At 51.8% G+C, this 20,756-nt stretch overlaps 1 protein-coding gene across 10 annotated transcripts in view; it reads left to right on the plus strand.

The window, feature by feature from the left end:
- Positions 1 to 20,756, plus strand: part of HDAC4 (histone deacetylase 4) — a 357,624-nt gene that overhangs the window by 202,000 nt on the left and 134,868 nt on the right. For all 10 annotated transcript variants that reach the window (XM_050751475.1, XM_050751477.1, XM_050751476.1 and 7 more), the window contains 2 exons: positions 3,992 to 4,236; positions 17,302 to 17,452. In XM_050751475.1, the coding sequence (XP_050607432.1) occupies positions 3,992 to 4,236; positions 17,302 to 17,452 (396 nt within the window). The remainder of the gene's footprint in view (positions 1 to 3,991; positions 4,237 to 17,301; positions 17,453 to 20,756) is intronic.

Below are 20,756 nucleotides of genomic sequence, written 5' to 3' on the forward strand. Positions count from 1 at the left end.
AGTTGTGTGCCTGTGAGGAGGTCAGGAGCGTCACCCAAGCCTCAGAAGAGAGTTCCCCGGCAGCAGCATGGCGTTCAGCATGTTCCATGTCTGGCTGTTTTATTGTGTCTCAGTCCAGTTGACAGACTCCCTTTAAGATGAAATTTGAATCAGTTTGCAGAACTTGTACAAATCTCCAAGAAAACAGCTTAAAGAACAGATTAAAGAATGAATGCCTTAGGAATGAAAGCATTAATAGGTCTTGAGCAGACTGGATGCAAAGATGAGTTGTACAAAAAAAAAAAAAAACGAGCAGCCCCCTCCATCCCACCAGCCCCCTCCATCCCACCAGTACCGTGTAGGTTGTCCAGATGAGGCGACATCCAGGGAGCGGTTCTCACCTTCAGAGGGCGCTGCCTGTCCTCCTTGGCATCCAAGCGAGCGCATCTCCTCCACGCTCAATGGTGAATGCTGGCCAGCATCCCTGTGAAGAACCTTGTGATCATTTTCCATTTCTGAAAACTCCCAGGTGGTGGGGGCCCTTGGCCCACATCGGCATTGACCCGCCGGGCTCGGATCTGGCTAGGTGCCTGCGCTGTAATGGGAATTTCAGTACATTGAATTTTGCCTCTGACCCTGATGAAATAGCTTCAGTGGCATTTGCATCAAGATCACGTTAGTGTCATCTCTGTTAGATGCTTGGGAGCAAACATGAACTTGGGTTTCCTTTTAAGATGTCCTGTGATTCCAGATTCAGGGGAATCTGAGAAAAGTTTAAAGAAAGAAAATTCTAGTCGGCCAGCAAACAGTGGGTGTGCAGAGCCTGCCCTGCCTTCCCCACTTCGTCCTGGGAAGCTGGGTCTTCCCAGGCACCAGAGTTGCTGCTGCTTCCCCTCGCGCCCTCGGCTGCTCTCCCAGCCCCAAGCCTGAGTGACACTCTAAGACTGCAGATGGCGGGCTGGTCTCTGGGCTCCCCCATCCCCATGACCTTCTACCTGCACCCGGACCTCTGGGTCCTTGCTCAGGCAGTCCTTGCCCTCAGTGAGATGCAGCCCACTGTGGGCCCTTCCCTAGGCCTGCCATCAGCTCCTTTGTTCCTCGGGGCCCCAGCAGCTGCCCTGGGCCTATACCCGCAGCACCTGGCACAGAGCAGGAGCCATTAATGTTCTTTCAGGAGCTGAATGAGGAGTAGATACACGGGCATGTCGTGTTTTTGAAGTTAATAAAAACAATCCCTTAAAAGTTGTTTTATGTTCGGTTTTTAAAGAGGTTAACACCAGACATTTGCAACGCTGCCCCCTCCCTCCATCTGTGAGAAATTAGAAATGAAGGGGAGACACACTAAAGCCAGCAGCGGGTCAGGCTTATGCCCAGCGCCTGTGGTGGGACCCTGTTTCTATGTGGGACCTTGGGTCACAGCAGTACCTCTTATAAGCAGGGGTCCCACCCATGCCCCCACACAGGGCCAGCTGAGGCGAGGTGTGGCAATAACCCAGCTTCCAAGATGCAACGCCGCGCAGTTACTTATTCCCTGTGCTTATTTGTTCAAGCTAAAACATCTCTGTTTAACCAAACAAAAAGAATATGAGAGACCAGTTTCACCTGCAAATATAGATACCAGCATTCTAAATAACATGGTCGTTGTTCATGTTATTTTGTTTTTCTAACTTTATCCCTTCCTAGAGATAAATGCAACATTGTTCTTCTAAATTATACAAGTATATGCATTCACTGATGAATTCACCGTGGATGTTGACTTTGTAACTTAGAAGAACAAAGTTGTGTTTATCCCTGGAAAGCATAGGCCAGCTCACCTGAGGCGCTCTAGGAAGTCACTCTGCAGGGCACTGGTCCCAGGAGAACCACATGCCAATCACAGCCATGAACGCGGAAGAGGGAACCGGAACCTGACAGTCATTCACCAGACTGTGTTTTCAGGAAAGTGTTTAGCACCGCCGTGCTTGTGAGAGTCGGACCCGTAGCCCCCAGTGCCCGCAGCAGGGAGCCCGCCAGCTGAGTCTTCTTCAAGAAGCCAGGCCCCGTTCTCTTTTCTCTGAGTTTGCGAGTTTGCTGACTTGGCTCTCCTCCCTGCCTTTCATATATTTTATTACTTAAAAGAAAGTCTGAAGCAAATGTAGGTGAACACTGGTGTTTCATAAAACTGGCATTGCTTGCATAGTTTTTCCATTTTGCTGTATTTTGTCATAAAAATGATCAGAAAAGGGAAGAAAGGAAATGAATAGGGTCCAGTCCTCACCCATGTGTGGGGTGCGGGGGTGGACCCCTGCTCCCTGCTGCACATAGAACACACAGTTTATGTGTGTAGATTCTTCTCACATAATAGCAAATGAAAACCTTTTACTGTGTCAAAGTTGACACCCAATTAAAAACTAAATACATGCATTTTAAAAGTTGGGGGTTGCACCAGGAGCTCAGGTGACTGCAGCTTCCGTGGCTAAGCAGCATCCCAGGGGATCAGAACCCCAAGCTCCGGCCAGTGCCCAGGCCTCCCCCAGAGCATTTCCCACCCTTTTCTCAGGAGAAGGCTGAGTCCTGGGACCAGGACCTCCAGTGGTTTGGAGACAAAGACAGTGTGGGACCTGCTGCCTGGGCAGTGACTGTGGAAATGCTTTGCACTGAGGGGCAGCTGCCACCTCTGGGCTGTTTCACCCAAATCGGTGGCTTTGAGACTGTGGAGTGCAGGTTTTCCTAGGAACTGAGTTACAGACAAGGCCTGGTCTTAGGCCAGTCCAGAGACAGGCTGAGTGTCACGGTGAGTGTGGGTGGGCTGCTGTCAGGGAGGCACCCGGACAAGGTCATGCCCAAAGGTGCTGACCCTGAGGGGCGAGGAGCTCTTTTCTCAGCAGACCTCTTGTTGGCTCAGACACCCCTCTGAGCTTGAGACCCTCCTAGAGGGCAAGGCCCCAACTTTCCACTTGGCCCAGGTCACATGAATGTTGGTTATGGGGAGCCCTGAGGGGTGGGCCTATGGGAGGGGAGCAGGCAGGCTGGGCTCTCACTTAACTCTCAGTGAAGTTTTCGGCAGAGCCACGTGTCTGCGAAGTGACACTAGGATGTCCCTGGGCTGTGCCAGGAGCAGTGCTGGCTCAGAGTGAGTGCCCGCACGCATTGCATGCTTTCAGAATAGGGACCTGCCGTAAAAGGGGTACGCACGTAGGGCTGTTTGTGATAATTGTAATTTAAACCTACCCTTCTTCCTGTGTTACTTTTCTCACTTTCATTTGGTATTGATTTGTAAGTGATGAAATTGATTCAGCTTCTGTTCCTCATCAAAATTACTTGTAGCCTTTTCTCAATAGCACATTAGTACAGGGCAGAAAATCCATTTCTTTGCGAGGTGCAGAAACGCATGCCCAGAGGAACGCATTTGTGCCAAGAGCCAGGAGCACGTCTCATTGGCTGTGTCTGGTAAACATGTTTTCCAAGGGGGCACTTGTCTCGCCATGGAAACGGGCTCCGGGTCTCGAGCGTCTGTCTGGACCACTTCTGGGGCACACACTGTTCTTGTGGCTCTCACAGAGCAGCGCAGTGGCTTCGATAGGAGAGGAGGAAGAGGAGCAGAGCAGGCAGTCTTCCTAGCTGAGGGCTGGCGCCCGCTCTTTTCCTTGGCCAGCCAGAACCTTTTTCTTTATTTTTCTCGTTACTGACTTCTAGAAATGACGTCAGCAAGGCCTCCGGGCCTGTAGCGGGGTCCTCTGAGAGCCAGCCTCCCGGGGAGGGTGGAAGAAGGAACAGGGATTGTGGAGTGTGTCCTGGTCTGACCTTCCAGAGGCTTTTGTGGTTTTTGTCCTTGAGGAATGGGCCCCAGAGGCCTCTGAGTCTTGCATTTTGAGTTTGTTGGGCCAGAGGGGGAAAGGGGTGGAGGGGTATCTAATCCTCAAATGTCCACAGGCCCCCCCGTGAAGGTGGCTAGTGTGTTGGTCAGGGGCTCTGGGGTCCGGGGACGGCTGAGGGTGGCAGTGACCGGCTCTCCTGCTTGTTCTTCTCACAGTGGATGTGGCCACGGCGCTGCCTCTACAAGTGGCCCCCTCGGCAGTGCCCATGGACCTGCGCCTGGACCACCAGTTCTCGCTGCCTGTGGCAGAGCCCGCCCTGCGGGAGCAGCAGCTACAGCAGGAGCTCCTGGCGCTCAAGCAGAAGCAGCAGATCCAGAGGCAGATCCTCATCGCCGAGTTCCAGAGGCAGCACGAGCAGCTCTCCCGGCAGCACGAGGCGCAGCTCCACGAGCACATCAAGGTGAGGCGTGGCACGTGTAGGTGCGGGTGGGCCAGGCCTCCGGCACCCTGAACTCCCGTGACTCCAGGCCTCTGTCTCTGCGGCGTGTGCCGGGGCCGCAGGCATGAAGCGAGGTTCCTGCAGGAGGCGACAAACCGCGGGCAGCACTTCCGTGTATTACACGGGATGTGGTGCTGAGTGGGAACAGCGGTCTCAAGTCATTGTGTGGAAGCATATTCCAAATAGGAAAAATGCTTATCACCTAATTTCATCTGAAACGTGCCCAGAAATAGAAAACCTACCAAAGGGAAGAAGCACCAGAACCTTAATGATCGTTGCTGGGAGCTGTATTGACAAATCTGTGTGTTTTTTTTTTCTTAGGACTTCTCTATATTTTCTGTTTTCTCTACTAACCTTTTATAACTAGAAAAAGATAATATTTTTTTTTAATTTAAAAACAGTAAGGAAAAAACAAAGACTTTTTTGGTACTTACTCTCTACGAATATTTAATCTGATACCATATTTTAAAATTAAATCAATTGGAAATATGTACTAGTGATATGTAGCAAAGTTATATTATGTAGTTGGCAGGCTAGTTATGATATCTGTGATTATAATATGCTGTCACTGCATTTAAAACCATTTAGAGCAACACTGTCTAATAGAAATATACATGAGTATATTAAAATTCCACCAGTAATTTTAAATATTCTAGTGGTCACATTAAACAAAGTGAAAAATCCCACAAAACCAGATTAAGTCATGTATATCTGTGTAATAAAATTACTCCAACACTTAGCAGTTTAAAATAGCAAGCTTGCGTTATCTTGCTCTGTGGGTCAGGAATCCTAGAGCAGCTTAGCTGATGGGGTTTCCCATTATGTTGCTGTTAAGATGTCAGACAGGGCTATGGTCTCATCTGCAGGGCTGACTGGACTGAGGCGGGAGGAGCTCCATTCAGGCCCGCTCACATGGCCGCAGGCAAGAGGCCTGAGGTCCTCGTCCACAGGGCTGCTCACAGCATAGCAGCCGGCTTCCCAGAGGGAGCAACCCGAGAGGAAGCATGGCCAACATGGAAGCCACAGGGTCTCTCATGGCCTGATCTGGGAAGTGGCAGGCCGCCACCAACACGGCTGCCGTTGTTGTTCTTGCTAAGTCTTGGCAAGTCACTGGGGCCTAGACACAGAGCATGTCTCCATTCTGGCCAGCTGCATTTTGAGCCACACGTGGTTCATGGCACCTGTTGGACAGCACAGATGTAGAGCATCAAAAGCCTATGACCATATGCTACCTGGTGCTTCTGAGATGCTCACGTGGTCCGTGGGTAGAAGTTGTTCAGCTGAGGTCTTGGCTACCTGGCGTTAGCCCACATGCAGATATTACTGTGTCCACCTAGTATGCAGAGAAGCTTAGGGGTGCGTCCTTCTGTTTCTGCCCTAGCTGGTAATTCTCTTGACCACAGGATCCCAGTTTCCCTTCCTTTATATGTAAGACACTTTGTTCAGTGTCTTTATTTCATAATCACTGTTGAGAAATGGAAGTAAAGTAGTATCAGTTGTCTGTAGACTTAGTGGCAGATTGCAGGGGAGGCTGCATCCCAAAGCTGGGCTGGCCCTGGAGGACAGGCTCAGGGACAGCTCCGTGTCCCCTCTCATGGGTGCCAAACCATTCTGTGAGTGCCTGTGCTTCAAAGGTGAGCCCTGAGAGCTCTGTCCTCGGCCCCCTCTGGCCTTGAGGGAACAGGGGCTGGGAGGTTTCTGGCTGAACCCTGAGGGGCTGCTTGGGGGCTCTGGGTCTTTGGACTTTGCACCATTGCCTTGACATTTGTTGGCTTGGGAGTTGTTGCTGCTGCTTTTTCCCGACGCACTGGCCTGCTAATGTCAGTGTTCGACAAACCAAGGAGAGGACACTTTCCTGAGCTCTTTCAGTCCATGTTTTATCGTTTTTGTCTTCAGAATTCAGAGCAACCTAGCAGCCATGTGTAACAAACACGTCACTTGTCCCTGTGGAGATTGGCCCACCAGCCTCCACTGGGACCCTGTCCACTTTAACAAGCCCACTCGAGTTTAGGGTGGAGCAGTTGAGAGCTCCACAAGCACCACACACTTCGGGATCCCTGTGATCCCAACATTCCTGGCAGGCGGAACACAGAGAGGACTCAGTCTTCATTTTACTGATGGCGCCGCTCTGTGCTGTGGACAGGCCAGGCTTGCCTCCCTCACAGCCCTGACCATGGGCAACTGCAACTGGCTGCTGTTTTTCAAGCCTGGGAGAAGAGTTTTCAAGAAGAGTTTTCAAGCTGGCTGCAGGAAACAGGTGCGTGCCAGACAGAAGGCGCGGGTCAGGGGGAGTCACTGCAGGCAATCTCTGCAGCCCGCCCAGGGCTTCAGCTCACCGGCCTTTCCGTGACCGGCCAAGAGCAGCCCTCAAGAGGCCACTCGTGTTATTTTGTTTTGGCGCCATAGGCTCACGTTCTATGACTCCTAGAAATAATTTTTTAAGATGAGTGTCGTAACTCCTTTGTATTCTGCATGTTGGCGACCCCATGTCAAGCCTGAGGACTCCCCAACAACAGTCTTGACCCAGGCACTGCCCTGTACCTCTCAGAAGCCCCCGTCGGCCGCTGGTCCCGCCTGCCTGGGGGACATGAGGACCGCTGGCTCATTCCAGCTTCGCTGCATTCCTGCAGCCCAACACAGTCCCTAGCTGAGGATGGCCTCGGGGGCTCCTGCTGAATTCCATTTTTCCTGTTGTCACTGTGCCCCGGTGAGCCCTGCAGTCCTCGCCGTTGATCCAGCTGCAGCATTCACAGCGCATTATTAGGAGACCACCCCAAAGCTGCCACGGGTGTCGGTGCAGAGTGAGGTTAAGGAGATGGGATTGTTGATGTCTCATTCCATGCTGGTTGCATGTGTAGCTTTTACAAGAAGAAGACATAGATGAGAAGCTGAGAAGTAAGCCTAAGCCCTGTGTGTTTGACCGGGGCTCCTCACGGTAGTCCTAGGAGGCCAAAAGAAATAAAGAAGACACTTGAGTTGGGGTCAGTGCTGCCACCTCAGGGCGAGGCCAGGTCCCACCTCCAGAACCCCTCTGCCTCTCCTCTCCTGGTGCCCCAGGAGCTGGCTTCACTGCTTGGAAGAAAGCACCCTGATCCCAGTCCTCACATCGCGCCTACGGGCCAGGCCTTCAGGCCATGCTCCTCATTGCTGGAGGGGTCCCTGGGAGAGCCCACCCCACCACCCCCAGTGGCAGACCCTCTGAAAGATGGCTGGAGACCCCAGAACCATGACTCTGGAGCCAGTCTCTGGGCCAGGGTCTCAAAAGCACAGAAAGAAGTTCAAGGTTGCCTTTCTCTTTGCATTTTAATCATTTATTTCTTCATTGAAATAGAGGTTATAAAAGCCATTTGAACTACATAGTGGTTTCATTACTTTAGGAGGCTTTTGTTTGGATGATTTAAACTCTTTATAAGCCATCATATTGTTAATGACATTTGGCAATGGTGTTTGTCAGACAGATTTCTTGAACACAAAATCTAATTAGTGTCATTAAATCATCAGTGAATTTGAATAGAGTTTTATAATTGAAAAGGGAATCATTTTAAAAATATAACTTAAATTATTAATGTTGGGTAAAGAGGATCTTTTAGGAGAGTTTTAGTGCTCGTGGTCCCCGTGGACCTTCCTGTTTCCTGGCTCTTTGTGGTGGTTTAGACCCAGCCTCCCTCTCCTTCTCGGACAGTGCTTTTCCACCTAGAAGCGGATCCCAGATGAGCGTGGAAGTTTCTCTCTTGTACTTCTGTGTTTTTGTTTGTTTGTTTTTTGAGGCAGTCTCGCTCAGCTGTCACCCAGGCTGGAGTGCGGTGGTGCCATCTCAGCTCACTGCAATCTTCTCCTCCCAGGTTCAAGCGATTCTCATGCCTTAGCCTCCTGAGTGGCTGGGATTACCAGCACGCGCCACCACACCTGGCTGCTAAGTTTTGTATTTTCTTCTCCTCCCAGGTTCAAGCGATTCTCACGCCTCAGCCTCCTGAGTGGCTGGGATTACCAGCACGCACCACCACACCTGGCTGCTAATTTTTGTATTTTTGGTAGAGACAGGGTTTTCCCATGTTGGCCAGGCTGGGCTCAAACTCCTGACCTCAAGTGATTTGCCTGCCTCGGCCTCCCAAAGTGCTGGGTTTACAGGCGTGAGCCATCACACCCGGCCTGTCTCTTGCATTTCTGATCAATGCCTCCCAGAAGTGTATGGAGAGGGAGAATACAAACATAGGTACCCAGAGAGGGTCGAAGGACAGGCCACGATGCTATGGCTAGAGCATGCCCCAGGCCAGTGAGTAACAGAGCAGGGGCATGTGGGAGACCCCCAAGCACAAGCCTGGGCCCCAGCACCCCCTGCAGGGCGCACCTCTCCCCAGGAAACATGGGGCACCCCCTGCAGGGCGCATCTCTCCCCAGGAGGCACGTGGCACCCCCAGAGGGCACACTTCTCCCCAGGAGTTAGGGTATACCTCCCCAGGGGGCATGGGGCACCCCCTACAGGCCACACTTCTCCCCCAGAGACACAGGGCACCCCTCATTGGGCAGACCTCTCCCCAGGAGATACAGGGCATCCCCTGTAGGGCATTCCTCTCCCCAGAAGACACTGGGGCACCTCTATAGGGCACATCTCTCCCTAGGAGATACAGGACACCCCCCATGGGGTGCACCTCTCCCCAGAAGGCACTGGGGCTCCCCTCTTATAGGGCACAGCCTCCAGGACAGACACTGAGGGCCCCCCCATAGGGCACAGCCTCCAGGACAGACACTGAGTGACCCCCACAATAGGGCACAGCCTCCAGGGCAGACACTGAGGGACCCCCCCCACATAGGGCACAGCCTCCAGGGCAGACACTGAGGGCCCCCCCCCTGCATAGGGCACAGCCTCCAGGGCAGACACTGAGGGACCCCCACAATAGGGCACAGCCTCCAGGGCAGACACTGAGGGCCCCCCACATAGGGCACAGCCTCCAGGGTGGACACTGAGGGACCCCCACAATGGGGCACAGCCTCCAGGACAGACACTGAGTGACCCCCACAATAGGGCAAGGACAGACACTGAGGACCCCCACAATAGGGCACAGTCTCCAGGACAGACACTGAGGGACCCCCACATAGGGCACAGCCTCCAGGACAGACACTGAGGGACCCCCCCCCCCACATAGGGCACAGCCTCCAGGGCAGACACTGAGCGACCCCCCCCCCCCCCCCGCATAGGGCACAGCCTCCAGGGCAGACACTGAGGGACCCCCCCCACCATAGGGCACAGCCTCTAGGGCAGACACTGAGGGACCCACCCATATAGGGCACAGCCTCCAGGGCAGACACTGAGGGACCCCACAATAGGGCACAGCCTCCAGGGCAGACACTGAGGGACCCCCCCCCCCACCATAGGGCACAGCCTCCAGGGCAGACACTGAGGGACCCCCCCATATAGGGCACAGCCTCCAGGGCAGACACTGAGGGACCCCCCCCCCCCCATAGGGCACAGCCTCCAGGGCAGACACTGAGGGCCCCCACAATAGGGCATAGCCTCCAGGGCAGACACTGTGGGACCCCCGCATAGGGCACAGCCTCCAGGGCAGACACTGAGGGGACCCCCCCCCCACCATAGGGCACAGCCTCCAGGGCATGTACAGGGCACGTTTTGTATGTAGGTTGCACATCGCCCTCCTGCAAGGCTTTTACCCTTTCTCCCTGCAGTGGTGGAAGGCGTGCCTTTTCTTCCCTAACTTCAGAGTATTCCCAGGTGAATGCATGAAAAATAAAAATCATTTACACACTGTTTTAGTGTGCATGTCTTTTTTTTTTACTAGCAAGGCTGGCCTCTTTTTCATGTGTGCGTGTGTGTGTGTGTGTGTGGTGTGTGTGTGTGTCCGTGTGACTTGTGCTGCGGAGAGCACGGTGGGTAGGAGAGAGTTTTCAGAGCTGTTTAGTTGATAATGTGACTCTTCCTTTCGGGGAGGGACTAACATGGAAAGGAACCTAGTTTTCTGGCACTGGGAGTGTGGGCCATGATCCTTATTCTCTTTAATATCTGGCTGAGGAAGCTGAAGAGATGTTGCCCAGGCCCAGCTTTCCGGTCACCTGAGGCAGCCGTCAGTGAGCCTCAGAGCTCACCTGGGCTGTGCTGAATACCTGATCCAGGGCTCCATGCCAGGACAGAGGTGCGGTGGGGAGGCGGGGACGGGAGCTCACCCTTGGTTTAGAGCAGAGTCCCTCTGTGGTGCCTCCGGGTGAGGGTTAAGAATAGACGGGAAGACTTTGTGCGCACCTTTGCTTAGCATGAGCTGCCTGCCAAGCTAAGCAGAGGCGCACGCACGTGGCAGTGGGGTCTGTCGACCCATGGGGCACATGGGCACACACCTGGAGAGCCATGGGTGCCGCGGCTGGTCTGCACCTGGTGTTCCCATCCATGGGTGGCAGCTTACCATCCGTGGCGTCCACTCTTCTGCCCTTTCCTCCTGGCGCCTGCCGCTGTATGTGGGTGCAGCGTCTCCATACTCTGGGGCTGCTCCCCTGGCAAGTTGAAAAAGAGACACAAGAAACTCAGAAGTTTACTTTTTAAAGTGAAAATCTTTTTGGGTTACCCCTTGAATATTTGTATATTAAATTCTGAAGTCAGAGTCAAAGCAGCTAAATTCTGGGGCTCCTGTATTTGGTTCAGAGTTTAGTGTACGCTTCAAGTAGAGTTAAAGTCTGGTTAGAGTAATAGGATCAGCTACGATTGGTTTTGTTTTTGCTTTTGTTAGAACGAGGTCGTAGTCATCTTATTTTAAATTGATCATCATAGTTTCAGTCTGCAAAAAATTGCTTCCCAACAGCCCTTCCCCCACGGAGTAGTCTAACGTGAAATGTTAGTGAGGGATTAGTTGCAGACAATTTTAGCTCACTTAAAAATAAGCGCATCTCGAAGTCCTGTTTTTCGAAGCCTGAATTCAGTACTCCAGTGACGCACCTGCCCTCCGGAAACCAACTGAGGGTGCCCCACGAAGAATAAGTACCTCTTCACGATGCCAGGGTGTGGGGCGGGAGTGAAGAAGAGTGCAATGGCCATCTTCCCTTGTGGTTCGTCAGCATTTTCCAAGAGCGCCAAGGGTAGAGGGTCCCTGTGTCAGAAGATGAAGAAACAGGCCTGACGTCTGAGGTTGTGCTGTAAACAAGGAGTGTTGAAATCCAGTTTGTCCTGACGGCTTTCACTTTGCAGGCTTTGCTCTGCAGATAATCTGTTATAAATCTAATAAGGTGGAATGCCTCCCTGCACAAGCGAAGCGTGAGATCACACAGCGTTGCCGGGGGCAGTTAGGGAATCAGTCACCGTTTGTGGCTGCTGGTTTCATTAAAACTCCACCACAGTCGTGCTTCTGGGAGTTTTGCCTTCCTGTGAATTTTAATCCCCAGCAGCCATGGTTGTTGTTTTCATTCTTTTTGAAATGATGGTGGAAAGAGCTCACTTTCCTTCTGGGTTCTGGCTGACAAGTAGATACTGTGGGACTGCATTAGGCTGCATCTGTCCGCTCTGTTTCCGCCCTGAGTGAGCTCTGAGCAGCAGGAGGGAGGGAGCCAGGGGGCCCTGTGCAGGTGACAGCCAGAGGGGACAGGCTTGCCATAACGAGGAGATCAGTTCAACAAAGGATTGTGTTTGTTTTCTGAGCCGAGAAGGGCCCCGAAGCCCTGTGGGTTGTACGTTTATAGGTTAACCTGCCGTTTATAGGTTAACCTGCCGGTGGCATTCCCGGTTTGCAGACAGTGGCCCAGGGACGCCCTCGGGGCACCTTTACCTGTGTACACAGCTCCGGCACCCCAAGACAGAGTCCTGAATCTGTACATGCCCAGATGTTTGTCCTGGTAGAGGGACTTTGCTTGCATGTGGCGCGAGGAACACCGTGTTAGGAAGGTGTGCTCCGGGCAGTATCTCCCTAGTCTTGAGGGGGCCTGATTTTACCTTAGAATAACATCTAGTGTCTGCAGGAAGTCGGCCTCTCTAGGCGACATCTTTTGAAAGTGACGGTTTGATGACGACCAGGCTGCACGGAGGCGAACCCAGGCCAGCTCTTCTGAGCGTTCTCCCCATGCCACCTCTTCCAGTCCTCACAGGAACCCTTGGAGCAGGTCCCATGTTTAACCCAGCACGGACAGCTTAAATATTTAGGTGGAAGTGTGCTGGCAGCGAGCAGGCGGGCGGAGCAGGGTTTCTTGGCCAGGCAGCCTGCCCTCCAGCCAGCATGCCGCAGACCACCTGTGAGTCTTCAGAGGCCAGCGCTGCCCAGATGAAGGACGTGGCAATAGCTTGCTTACGTTTATCCCACCATCCCCCAGAAGTTCATTTCAGTGGGTTGTTCGGAATTAAGGGTTTGCCATGGGAAAGATACAGGTGAGATGCTTGGTGTGTGCAGCCCAGCCCTGACGGCCCTCCCCGCCCCTCCTGCACGCACTGCTGCCAGGCATGGTGGGAGCCCCCTCTCCCTCAGCCCACCCAGGCCTCCTGCCTTGCCTGTGCCCGCACATCTGCCAGGAGCAGCACTCATGCTGGAAGGCAGCCCGCGGGTGCACCTGCCTGGGTAGGGTCGTGCCTCAGCCCCTCCCCTTCTCCCTCTTTCCCTGGGTGTGGGCCTACCTCCCACCACCTCTCCGGCTTTTCTTCCCCCGTGCTCCTGGCTGGAATTGAGTCCCACCCGCTTTGTGAGGGCTGTAGGTGGGTGGGTGTGTTTGTGGACAGGGCTTTTTGTCTGTGGGGAGAGCAGGCAGGTCCTGTCCCCAATGTCTGGATGCTGACCTGCTCTCTCTGCTGCCATAAATTCTCGCTGTGTGTGACCACAAGTGTGACTGGGCAGCCCTACCTAAAGCCCGAGGTCCCACTGCCCTGGACTCAACGCGATTCCTGTGGGGCTCTGCCATCCAGCCACTTCTGCCACCATGGGGCAGTGGGGAGGGAGGCTGGCTGTGGGCTGCAGGCTGCAATGGCCCAGCTCAGGTGGGCCGGGAAAGACCAGCACTGTGGTCTCTATCCTGGAGGCCGGGGCGGCCTCACTCCAGAGCTATCTGCCGGAGGCACTGCAATGGGCCGGCGGTTTCTGCCTGGGGACCCTTCCTCAGGGTGGGCCATGGGGGCGGCAGCCCAGGACACCCTTCCATCCACATGGGGCACTCATGAGAGGCAGCCATGTTCATTTTGCTTATTCACTGTCACCGCAAGTTTGAGGTTGCTGAATGCCATCTGGTTGGCCAGTGCATGTCTCTGTCCCTTGTCTGGGCTGGGGCTTTACTTACAGAATGGAAGAATGAGGAGTTTTACCTTACAAAATTATACAGTTGATGTTACATTTAACATTGTGGACATAATGTGATTTGAATTTCACACAAGTCACAGACACGCAGGGTGACTGGCATGTCTCATCTTGAGTAGGAAGAGGTTGTGAGCAAGCTGAAATCCTTTCTTTCCTTCCCCATTTACAAGTGGCTCTGGGTGGTCGTGGAAACTGGCAGTGGGAAGCGAGGCCCAGGAAGGGGGATTGATGTCCCTGGTGGGGCCATTCCTCTTCCCCTGCACCGCCTGTGACCACGAAAGGGCTTCGGCCAGGCTGTTTTTGCAGCCTGGATCTTCCCAGAAGCCTAGGGGTCTGAAAGGTGTGTGTGCCGGGTGCCTGGGGGCTGAGCTGGACCTCCAGGCTCTCGCAGGACAGGGTGTGGTAGCCACCTGGGAGCTGGCTCTGCAGGGGCAGCAAGGGTGTGGAGCTCGCCAGTCGGCTCCGGCCTCTTATGTGAAGAAGGACCCAGCAAGATGCCAGAGATGTTCCCGGACACACACTGCCCGCCCCCATCACCTTGCCGACACCACTGAGGTTCAGTGCCCACAGAGAAGGGCAGCGTCCTTGCACACTCACAGGCGCCTGGAACACACGTGCTCACTCCCTTGCACACACACTGACATTCAGAACACACACTTGTGTGCGCAAGCAGGTTGATGTGCATGTCTCTCCGTGCAGGCGGCCCTGTTGTCCTGGAGAAGCAGGCCCTGTAGCTGAAGGCTCGTGCCGCCTCCCGCCCTGAGCATACTGCGTGGTGGGTTCTCAGGCTGTGGCATCTCAGGGACCCAGGCCCCCGTCCCTGCTGGCCCGACTCTGTCAGGGTTGCCTCTGCCGACTTTGTAATCTTTTTCACCTGCTTTCCTCAGCCACTGTCATTTTCCTTTGCTCTGAAGTGACGTACATCTGTTGTAGGGCAGCAGTCGGTCCCGACCTTTTTGGCACCAGGGACTCTGGTTTCATGGAAGGTGGTTTTTTCCATGGACAGGGGTGGGGGGTGCAAGAGGATGGTTTTGGGATGAAACTTCCACCACCTCAGATCATCAGGCTTTCGAGTCTCATAAGGAGCGTGCATCCTGGATCCCCCACACACAGTTCACAACAGGGTCACACTCCTGAGAGAATCTGATGCCGCTGCTGATCCGGCAGGAGCTCGCGCTCCGATGGGAATGCTCCCTAGGCTGCCGCTTACCTCCTGCTTTGTGACCCACTTCCTAACAGGCCACCCATCCACGGCCGGAGGTGGGCACACCTGCCGTAGAGGGATTGAAGAATACATAGGGACGACAGTGTGGCGCGGGTGGCATCCCGTGGGCACCAGTCCTGCTGTGCCAGCACGGTCACTCATGGAGCACAGGCGTCCAGTGGCTGCCTCGCACGCACACCCCACTCTATGCCTTGCTCATCCTTTCCCTGGCCTGAGCCTCATCCTCCAGGCAGAACCACCAGCTGGGAGAAGCCCCACTCTGGCGCCAGCCCAGAGCCCCTGATTCACTAAGTTTCCTCCACAGAAAGTTCCTTGGGCCACTCTGGTTGCTAGGATGCCTGCTCACCCCGAACCCTCTCACCATCCCCTCTCCCTCCGTAAGCGGAGCAAGACCAACAAAAAGCATCCCAACAGTGGCCGGGTGAGGCAGCTCACGCCCCTCATCCCAGAGCTTCGGGAAGCTAAGGCGGGAGGATCACTTGAGCCCAGGAGTTTGAGACCAGTCCCCGCAACAGAGCAATACCTTGTTTCGTCAAAAAAGAAAAAAACGTGTCTGGGTGCGGTGGTGTGCACCTGTAGGCTCAGCTACTCAGGAGGCTGAGGTAGGAGAATGGCTTGAGCCCAGGAGTTCGAGACCAGCCTGGGCAACATAGTAGGACCCGTTTGCTACAATTTTTTTTTAATTAACTGCCATCTATTTGGGAGTCTGAGGTAGGAGGATCACTTGAGCCCAGGAGGTCTGGGTTACAGTGAGCTATGATTGTGCCACTGCACTCCAGCCTGGGCAACAGAGCAAGACCCTGTGTCTAAAATAAAAAAAGACAATGGGACAAGAGACAACTGGTAACTGAGCAAGTACTGGGGACAGCAGACAGACCATGAGGGGGACACGTGCGGGCCACAGAGGGTGGCGGAGAGGCTCTCCCCGGCAGGCAGGTGGCAGAGCTCCTCACACCTGTGGAGGCCTGGCACTTCCCCTGGGCTGGCCCAGGGGCTTGTGTGGAAACTGAGGAAACTGTGTGCAGACAGAACCCTGGAGCGTGCGAACAAGAGCAGAGCCGTCTTGGAGGAGCGGGAGGATGTGCGGGAGCCCCAGAGCGTGGGCTGGGTCCCAGGACAGAGGTACCCTGGGGTTGCAGGAGTCCCTCTCAGGGCGTCTGGTCAGTTGCACCTTCCCACACTCACCAGCGCCAGGCCAAATTGTTCCTTTTCACCTTTTCTAATACCGTGAGTGACGTGGGAAATGTTCACTAGCAATCTTGAACATTTGTCCCCATTTATCTTTAAACAGTTCTGTGCATCTCCTGTTCTTTTTTGCCCAACTTTTTAGTGGGCTGCCTGTCATACTCTCATTAATGTATAACAACCATTTATGTAAAATTTATCTGTATGTCATAAATACTGCAGTTTTTATTTTACCTTCTACCTTTTAATTGTTATTAAGACAAACATTTTTATGTCTATGTCAGTTTTTGAAATATGAGATATAATTTATACTCAGCAGAATGCCAGCCCTTAAGGGTGCTGTTGGGCGACTGTGCCCTCCCCTGTGGACACTCGACAGGTCGGACACTCCATCCACTGGGGCGTCTCCTCCGGCCTCGGCCCCCACCGCCCTCCCTCACCTCCTCAGAGGCAGCCTTCTTCTGATGTGTTTATCCTTGTGCGTTTTTTCTGTTTTAGAACTTCATGTGAATATAGTCAGCCCTCCATATTTTTGGGTTTCACCTCCACTCATTGAGCCCATGGAGGATCAGAGCCTGGAGACACTGAGGGCCAACCACCTGTATTTCCACGCCAGGCCGTGGTGGAATGTGCGGAACTGGAGCTGCGAGTGCAGAGGCCCCGTGGAGGGTCTTCCAGTCTCGCCTCTTCTCTCTGCTCTTTCACCCTCTGCCAACACCTGCTCTTTAGCAGTTCCCCTGTGTTTTCTTGTGTACACGTAGGCTATTCTTTTTTATGGATAAATGGTGTTCTCTTTAATGAATACACATCATTTGTCCAAGTGTCCACCTTCGAGGGAATGTGTGAGTTGCGTTGAGGCTGGTCTGTGACCAAAAATCCCATGCACATTCTTGTACAGGCTTTCTGTGGGTGTGCTTCCGTGTTTCAGATAAATAGCTAGGAATGGGATTGCTGGGTCTCAGGGCAGATGTGTGTTTAACTTTATAAGAAAGTGCCCAGCAGTTTTCTGACGTGGTTGTACCATTTCACGCTCTCTTCACTGTCTTTAAGTTGTTCTCAAAATAGCATTTCCAACTTGCAAGATAACATAACTCTTCTTGCATATTTTCTTCTAGCAAGCCAATGGCTTTTGTTTTTAATATTTTCCACTTAAAAGGTAAGACAATGCCCAGAGCCTGGAATGGCCCTGACTTCTTTTTTGGACTGAAATAGCAGCAGTGCAGGGCAGGGCAGTGCCCAGGGCCACACCAGGGCAGACACATGGGGCCTGGGCTGGTTTCTTGGGTCTTCATCGGGTCTCTGTGCGTGGAGCCTGGGCTCTGACCATCTGTCTGCTCCTTCTGCTTGCAGCAACAGCAGGAGATGCTGGCCATGAAGCACCAGCAGGAGCTGCTGGAACACCAGCGGAAGCTGGAGAGGCACCGCCAGGAGCAGGAGCTGGAGAAGCAGCACCGGGAGCAGAAGCTGCAGCAGCTCAAGAACAAGGAGAAGGGCAAAGAGAGTGAGTGAGGGCACGGAAGGCTGGGCAGAGGGAGGGAGGCTGAGTGCGGGTGCAGAAGGCTGGGCAGAGAGAGGGAGTGCGGGCGCAGAAGGCTGGGCAGAGGGAGGGAGTGGGGGCATGAACTCCGGAAGGTGGGGGGCAGAGGGAGTGAGTGCAGGAGGGCACTGGGGCAGCACATGGGGAATAGGGAAAGATCTAGGGGCAGCCGAGCCTCACCGTGGTGACTCTTGCCACTTCGCCTGTGCTGGGTTTCTAAGAAGCAGGCCAGGAATGGGACTCCCACCCCCTGACAGGGACAGTGAGTGTAGCGTGTGTGTCAGCCCACCCTTGGTTAGCTCCCCCGGTGAACCAGAGTCCATGGATTTATCTTCATCCAGGGCTGCAGGATTCAATATTAACATCAAAGCAAGGGGCATTCAGCCCGACTTTTGGTTTGATTTAAACATTTTAAAGACTATTTGGCAGGATTCCTAATAGACTTAAAAATATTAAAAACCATAAAGCATGCCAGATGCACAGTGAATTTCATCTGTGAGTTCTGCCCTGCATTTTTCAAAGTACTTTTCTTTCGGGAGCATTTGTAAGTGCCTTGAAAGCAGGTGTTAGGTTGTAGAGCAACTCACGGCCCAGTGAGGGGTGGGTGTTAGGTTGTAGAGTGACCCAGTGAGGGCCAGCAGCATACTTTTCCCATCTGCTCTTTCCACTCTGAATTTTGCCTTCTGTGGGGGCTGTGTTTGTACATCTGGAGACCAGTGTGGTCTGTTTTCTTCTAAGGAGAGCCCACACTTGATACTCTCCAGGAGAACATTCTATTTGCTGTTTCCCGCTTTGGAAAATTAGAGGGACACATCTACTGAGGAAAAGGTTATGGTGTCGCCCCTGCTGACTGCGGGCTGCTGGGCCAAGGACCTGTGGGCTCCTCTGCACGAGGACAGTGCCCAATGTCACCAGCGTGTCTGAGCCCTGGCGTGTCCCCGGGGTGCAGGGTCCACCGTGGGGCTGAGTCTGCTCTGAGCATCCTCTCAGATCTTCACTTAAAAGAGCCCTTGGCTCACTGTGTGTTTGTATCCTTTCTATGGACAACTTGTTGTTTTAAGTGACACAGACAGTCAGGATCTAATCACCAGAGTGAGGAGACTTTCATGGACACTCCGAGTTTCTGCCCTGGACTTCCATGCTTAGTTGAACTTGTCTGTTCCTGGTAATACTGAAAATGAGCCAAGGTGTACATTTTCCTCAGGTAACAGAATTCCAGGTAAGGAGAGTAGAGCGATGTACTCTTGTAGGGCTGGCCCATAAGTAGGAAGAGAAGGCTTTATGCACTTCCCCCTTCCCCAAAGATAACTCCTCTCCTGATATTTAACATGGAAGATTAATTTGCCTGCTTTTGAAATATATGTAAATGGAACCCTTAATATGTAGGATTTTTGTGTTTTTCTTCTTTCTCTGGACATTATGCTTGTGAAATTCATCCCCATTTTGCATTCAGCAAGAGGTCATTCATTATCTATTATATATTGCTGTGTGGTGTCCCATTTATAAATGCACCAATGTAGTCATTTCTTCTAAAGTCGTTAGATACTTGGCTTGTTTCCTAACCAGAGCTATTGAAAGCAATGCTGCTGTGTGCATTCTTGGACATGTTTCTTGGTACATGTGGGCAAATGTGAAGTGGAGTTGTTGAACGTTGGGGCATGCATATTGTCAGTATTCATATGTGATGCCTAAAAGTTTTCAAAGTGGTGTACCACTTAACACTCCTACCAGCCACGTACGGGGGTTCCTGTGGGTCCATGTCCTTGTCAACACTTGCTGCTGTCAGTCACTTTAATTTCAGCTCCTCCTCATGCCCTCAGCTGCATTTCTTTGATTACCAATAAGATACAGTTTATTTTCGTAAGTTTTTTGGCCAAATGAATATTCCTCTCTTTGTGAAGTGCTTGTTCAAGTCTCTTGCCCATTTTTCTGATGGGGGAGTCTCCCTTTTTCTTGATTTGGAGTTGTTCTTTCTATATTATGGAATCAAGCCTTTGGCCAGTTGTACATGCTGTAAATCTCCTCTTCTGCTCTGTACTTTGCCTGTTCACTCTCTTAATGTTGTCTTTCAGGCACAGAAATTCTCCCTTCTAATACAGTTTCAGTCTTTTCCTTTAGATGATTTTGTGCCTTGAGAAATCTTTCCCTTCTTCAAAATCTTGGGTACGTCCTCTTTAATTATCTCTTAGGAGCTGATTCTACCTGGAATTGATACCAGTGGGGTTTTGTTTGTGACTGCATTGACTCTGTGGTTGAAATTAGGAAGACTTGATATTTTTACAACATTGATTATTTACCTTCTTTAATTTTTCTTAATATTTTCTTAATAGTTCTATGTTAAGGAGGCATGCATGTATTTGATTAAATATATTTCAAGCCATTTGATGACTTTGGTTGCTATTGTGAATGGCTTGGTTTTTATAATTTTGAAAAGCAGTCAATTTTTGACTGTTGACTTTGTGTCCAGCAACACTGTTAAATTCAGATATCCTAATCATTAATAGATTGTTTTGAATTTTCAACATTAGAATCCTGTCATCTATAAATAATGACAAGATTGCCTCCTTTCTGATTGGAATACCTTTTATATCTTTTACTTGCTTACTGTGTAGAATGGACTGAGATTGCCAGTAGAGTATTGAATTGTGGTCATGATACCAGGCAGGCACACTTGTCTGGTTCCCAGTTTCCTGTGAAGTGCCATGTTTTCTGTGGGGGCTTTGTTTGTATTGTTTACTCATTTGTCTACTTGTTTTTGATAGGTGCTATTTATCAGATTATGGAAGTTTCCTTTCCATTCCTTGTTTGCTCAGGGTTTCAGTACGAATGGATATTGATTTTTATCAGGTGCTGTTTCAGCATCTTTTGAGATGTTTGTATGATTTTTTGGCTTTATGTGGTTAATGAAGTAAAGCATATGGATTTATTTGAATATAAATTCTAACTGGCATTTTTAAAATGACCCCAGCCAACTTGATTGTAATACATTATCTTTTATGTAGTGAAAACTTGGATTTGCTAATATTTTATTTTGTATGATTGCAACTGTGTTCATGAGGGAGATTGCCAAGCAGTTTCCCTTCTCATAATGTCCTTGTCACATTTTGGTGTCATGACTATGCTGGCCTCAGAAAGAGTTAAGCATCATTCCTCTCTCCTTTTGTATTCTCCGGCAAAGTTTATTTAACATGGATATTATTTTTTTCCTTAAATATCTTGTGAAACTTACTGTTAAAGCCATCTAACCCTAAGGTTTTCTTTGTGCAAA

The sequence above is a fragment of the Macaca thibetana genome, chromosome 12 (assembly GCF_024542745.1).
Source record: "Macaca thibetana thibetana isolate TM-01 chromosome 12, ASM2454274v1, whole genome shotgun sequence".
Taxonomy (NCBI): domain Eukaryota; kingdom Metazoa; phylum Chordata; class Mammalia; order Primates; family Cercopithecidae; genus Macaca; species Macaca thibetana.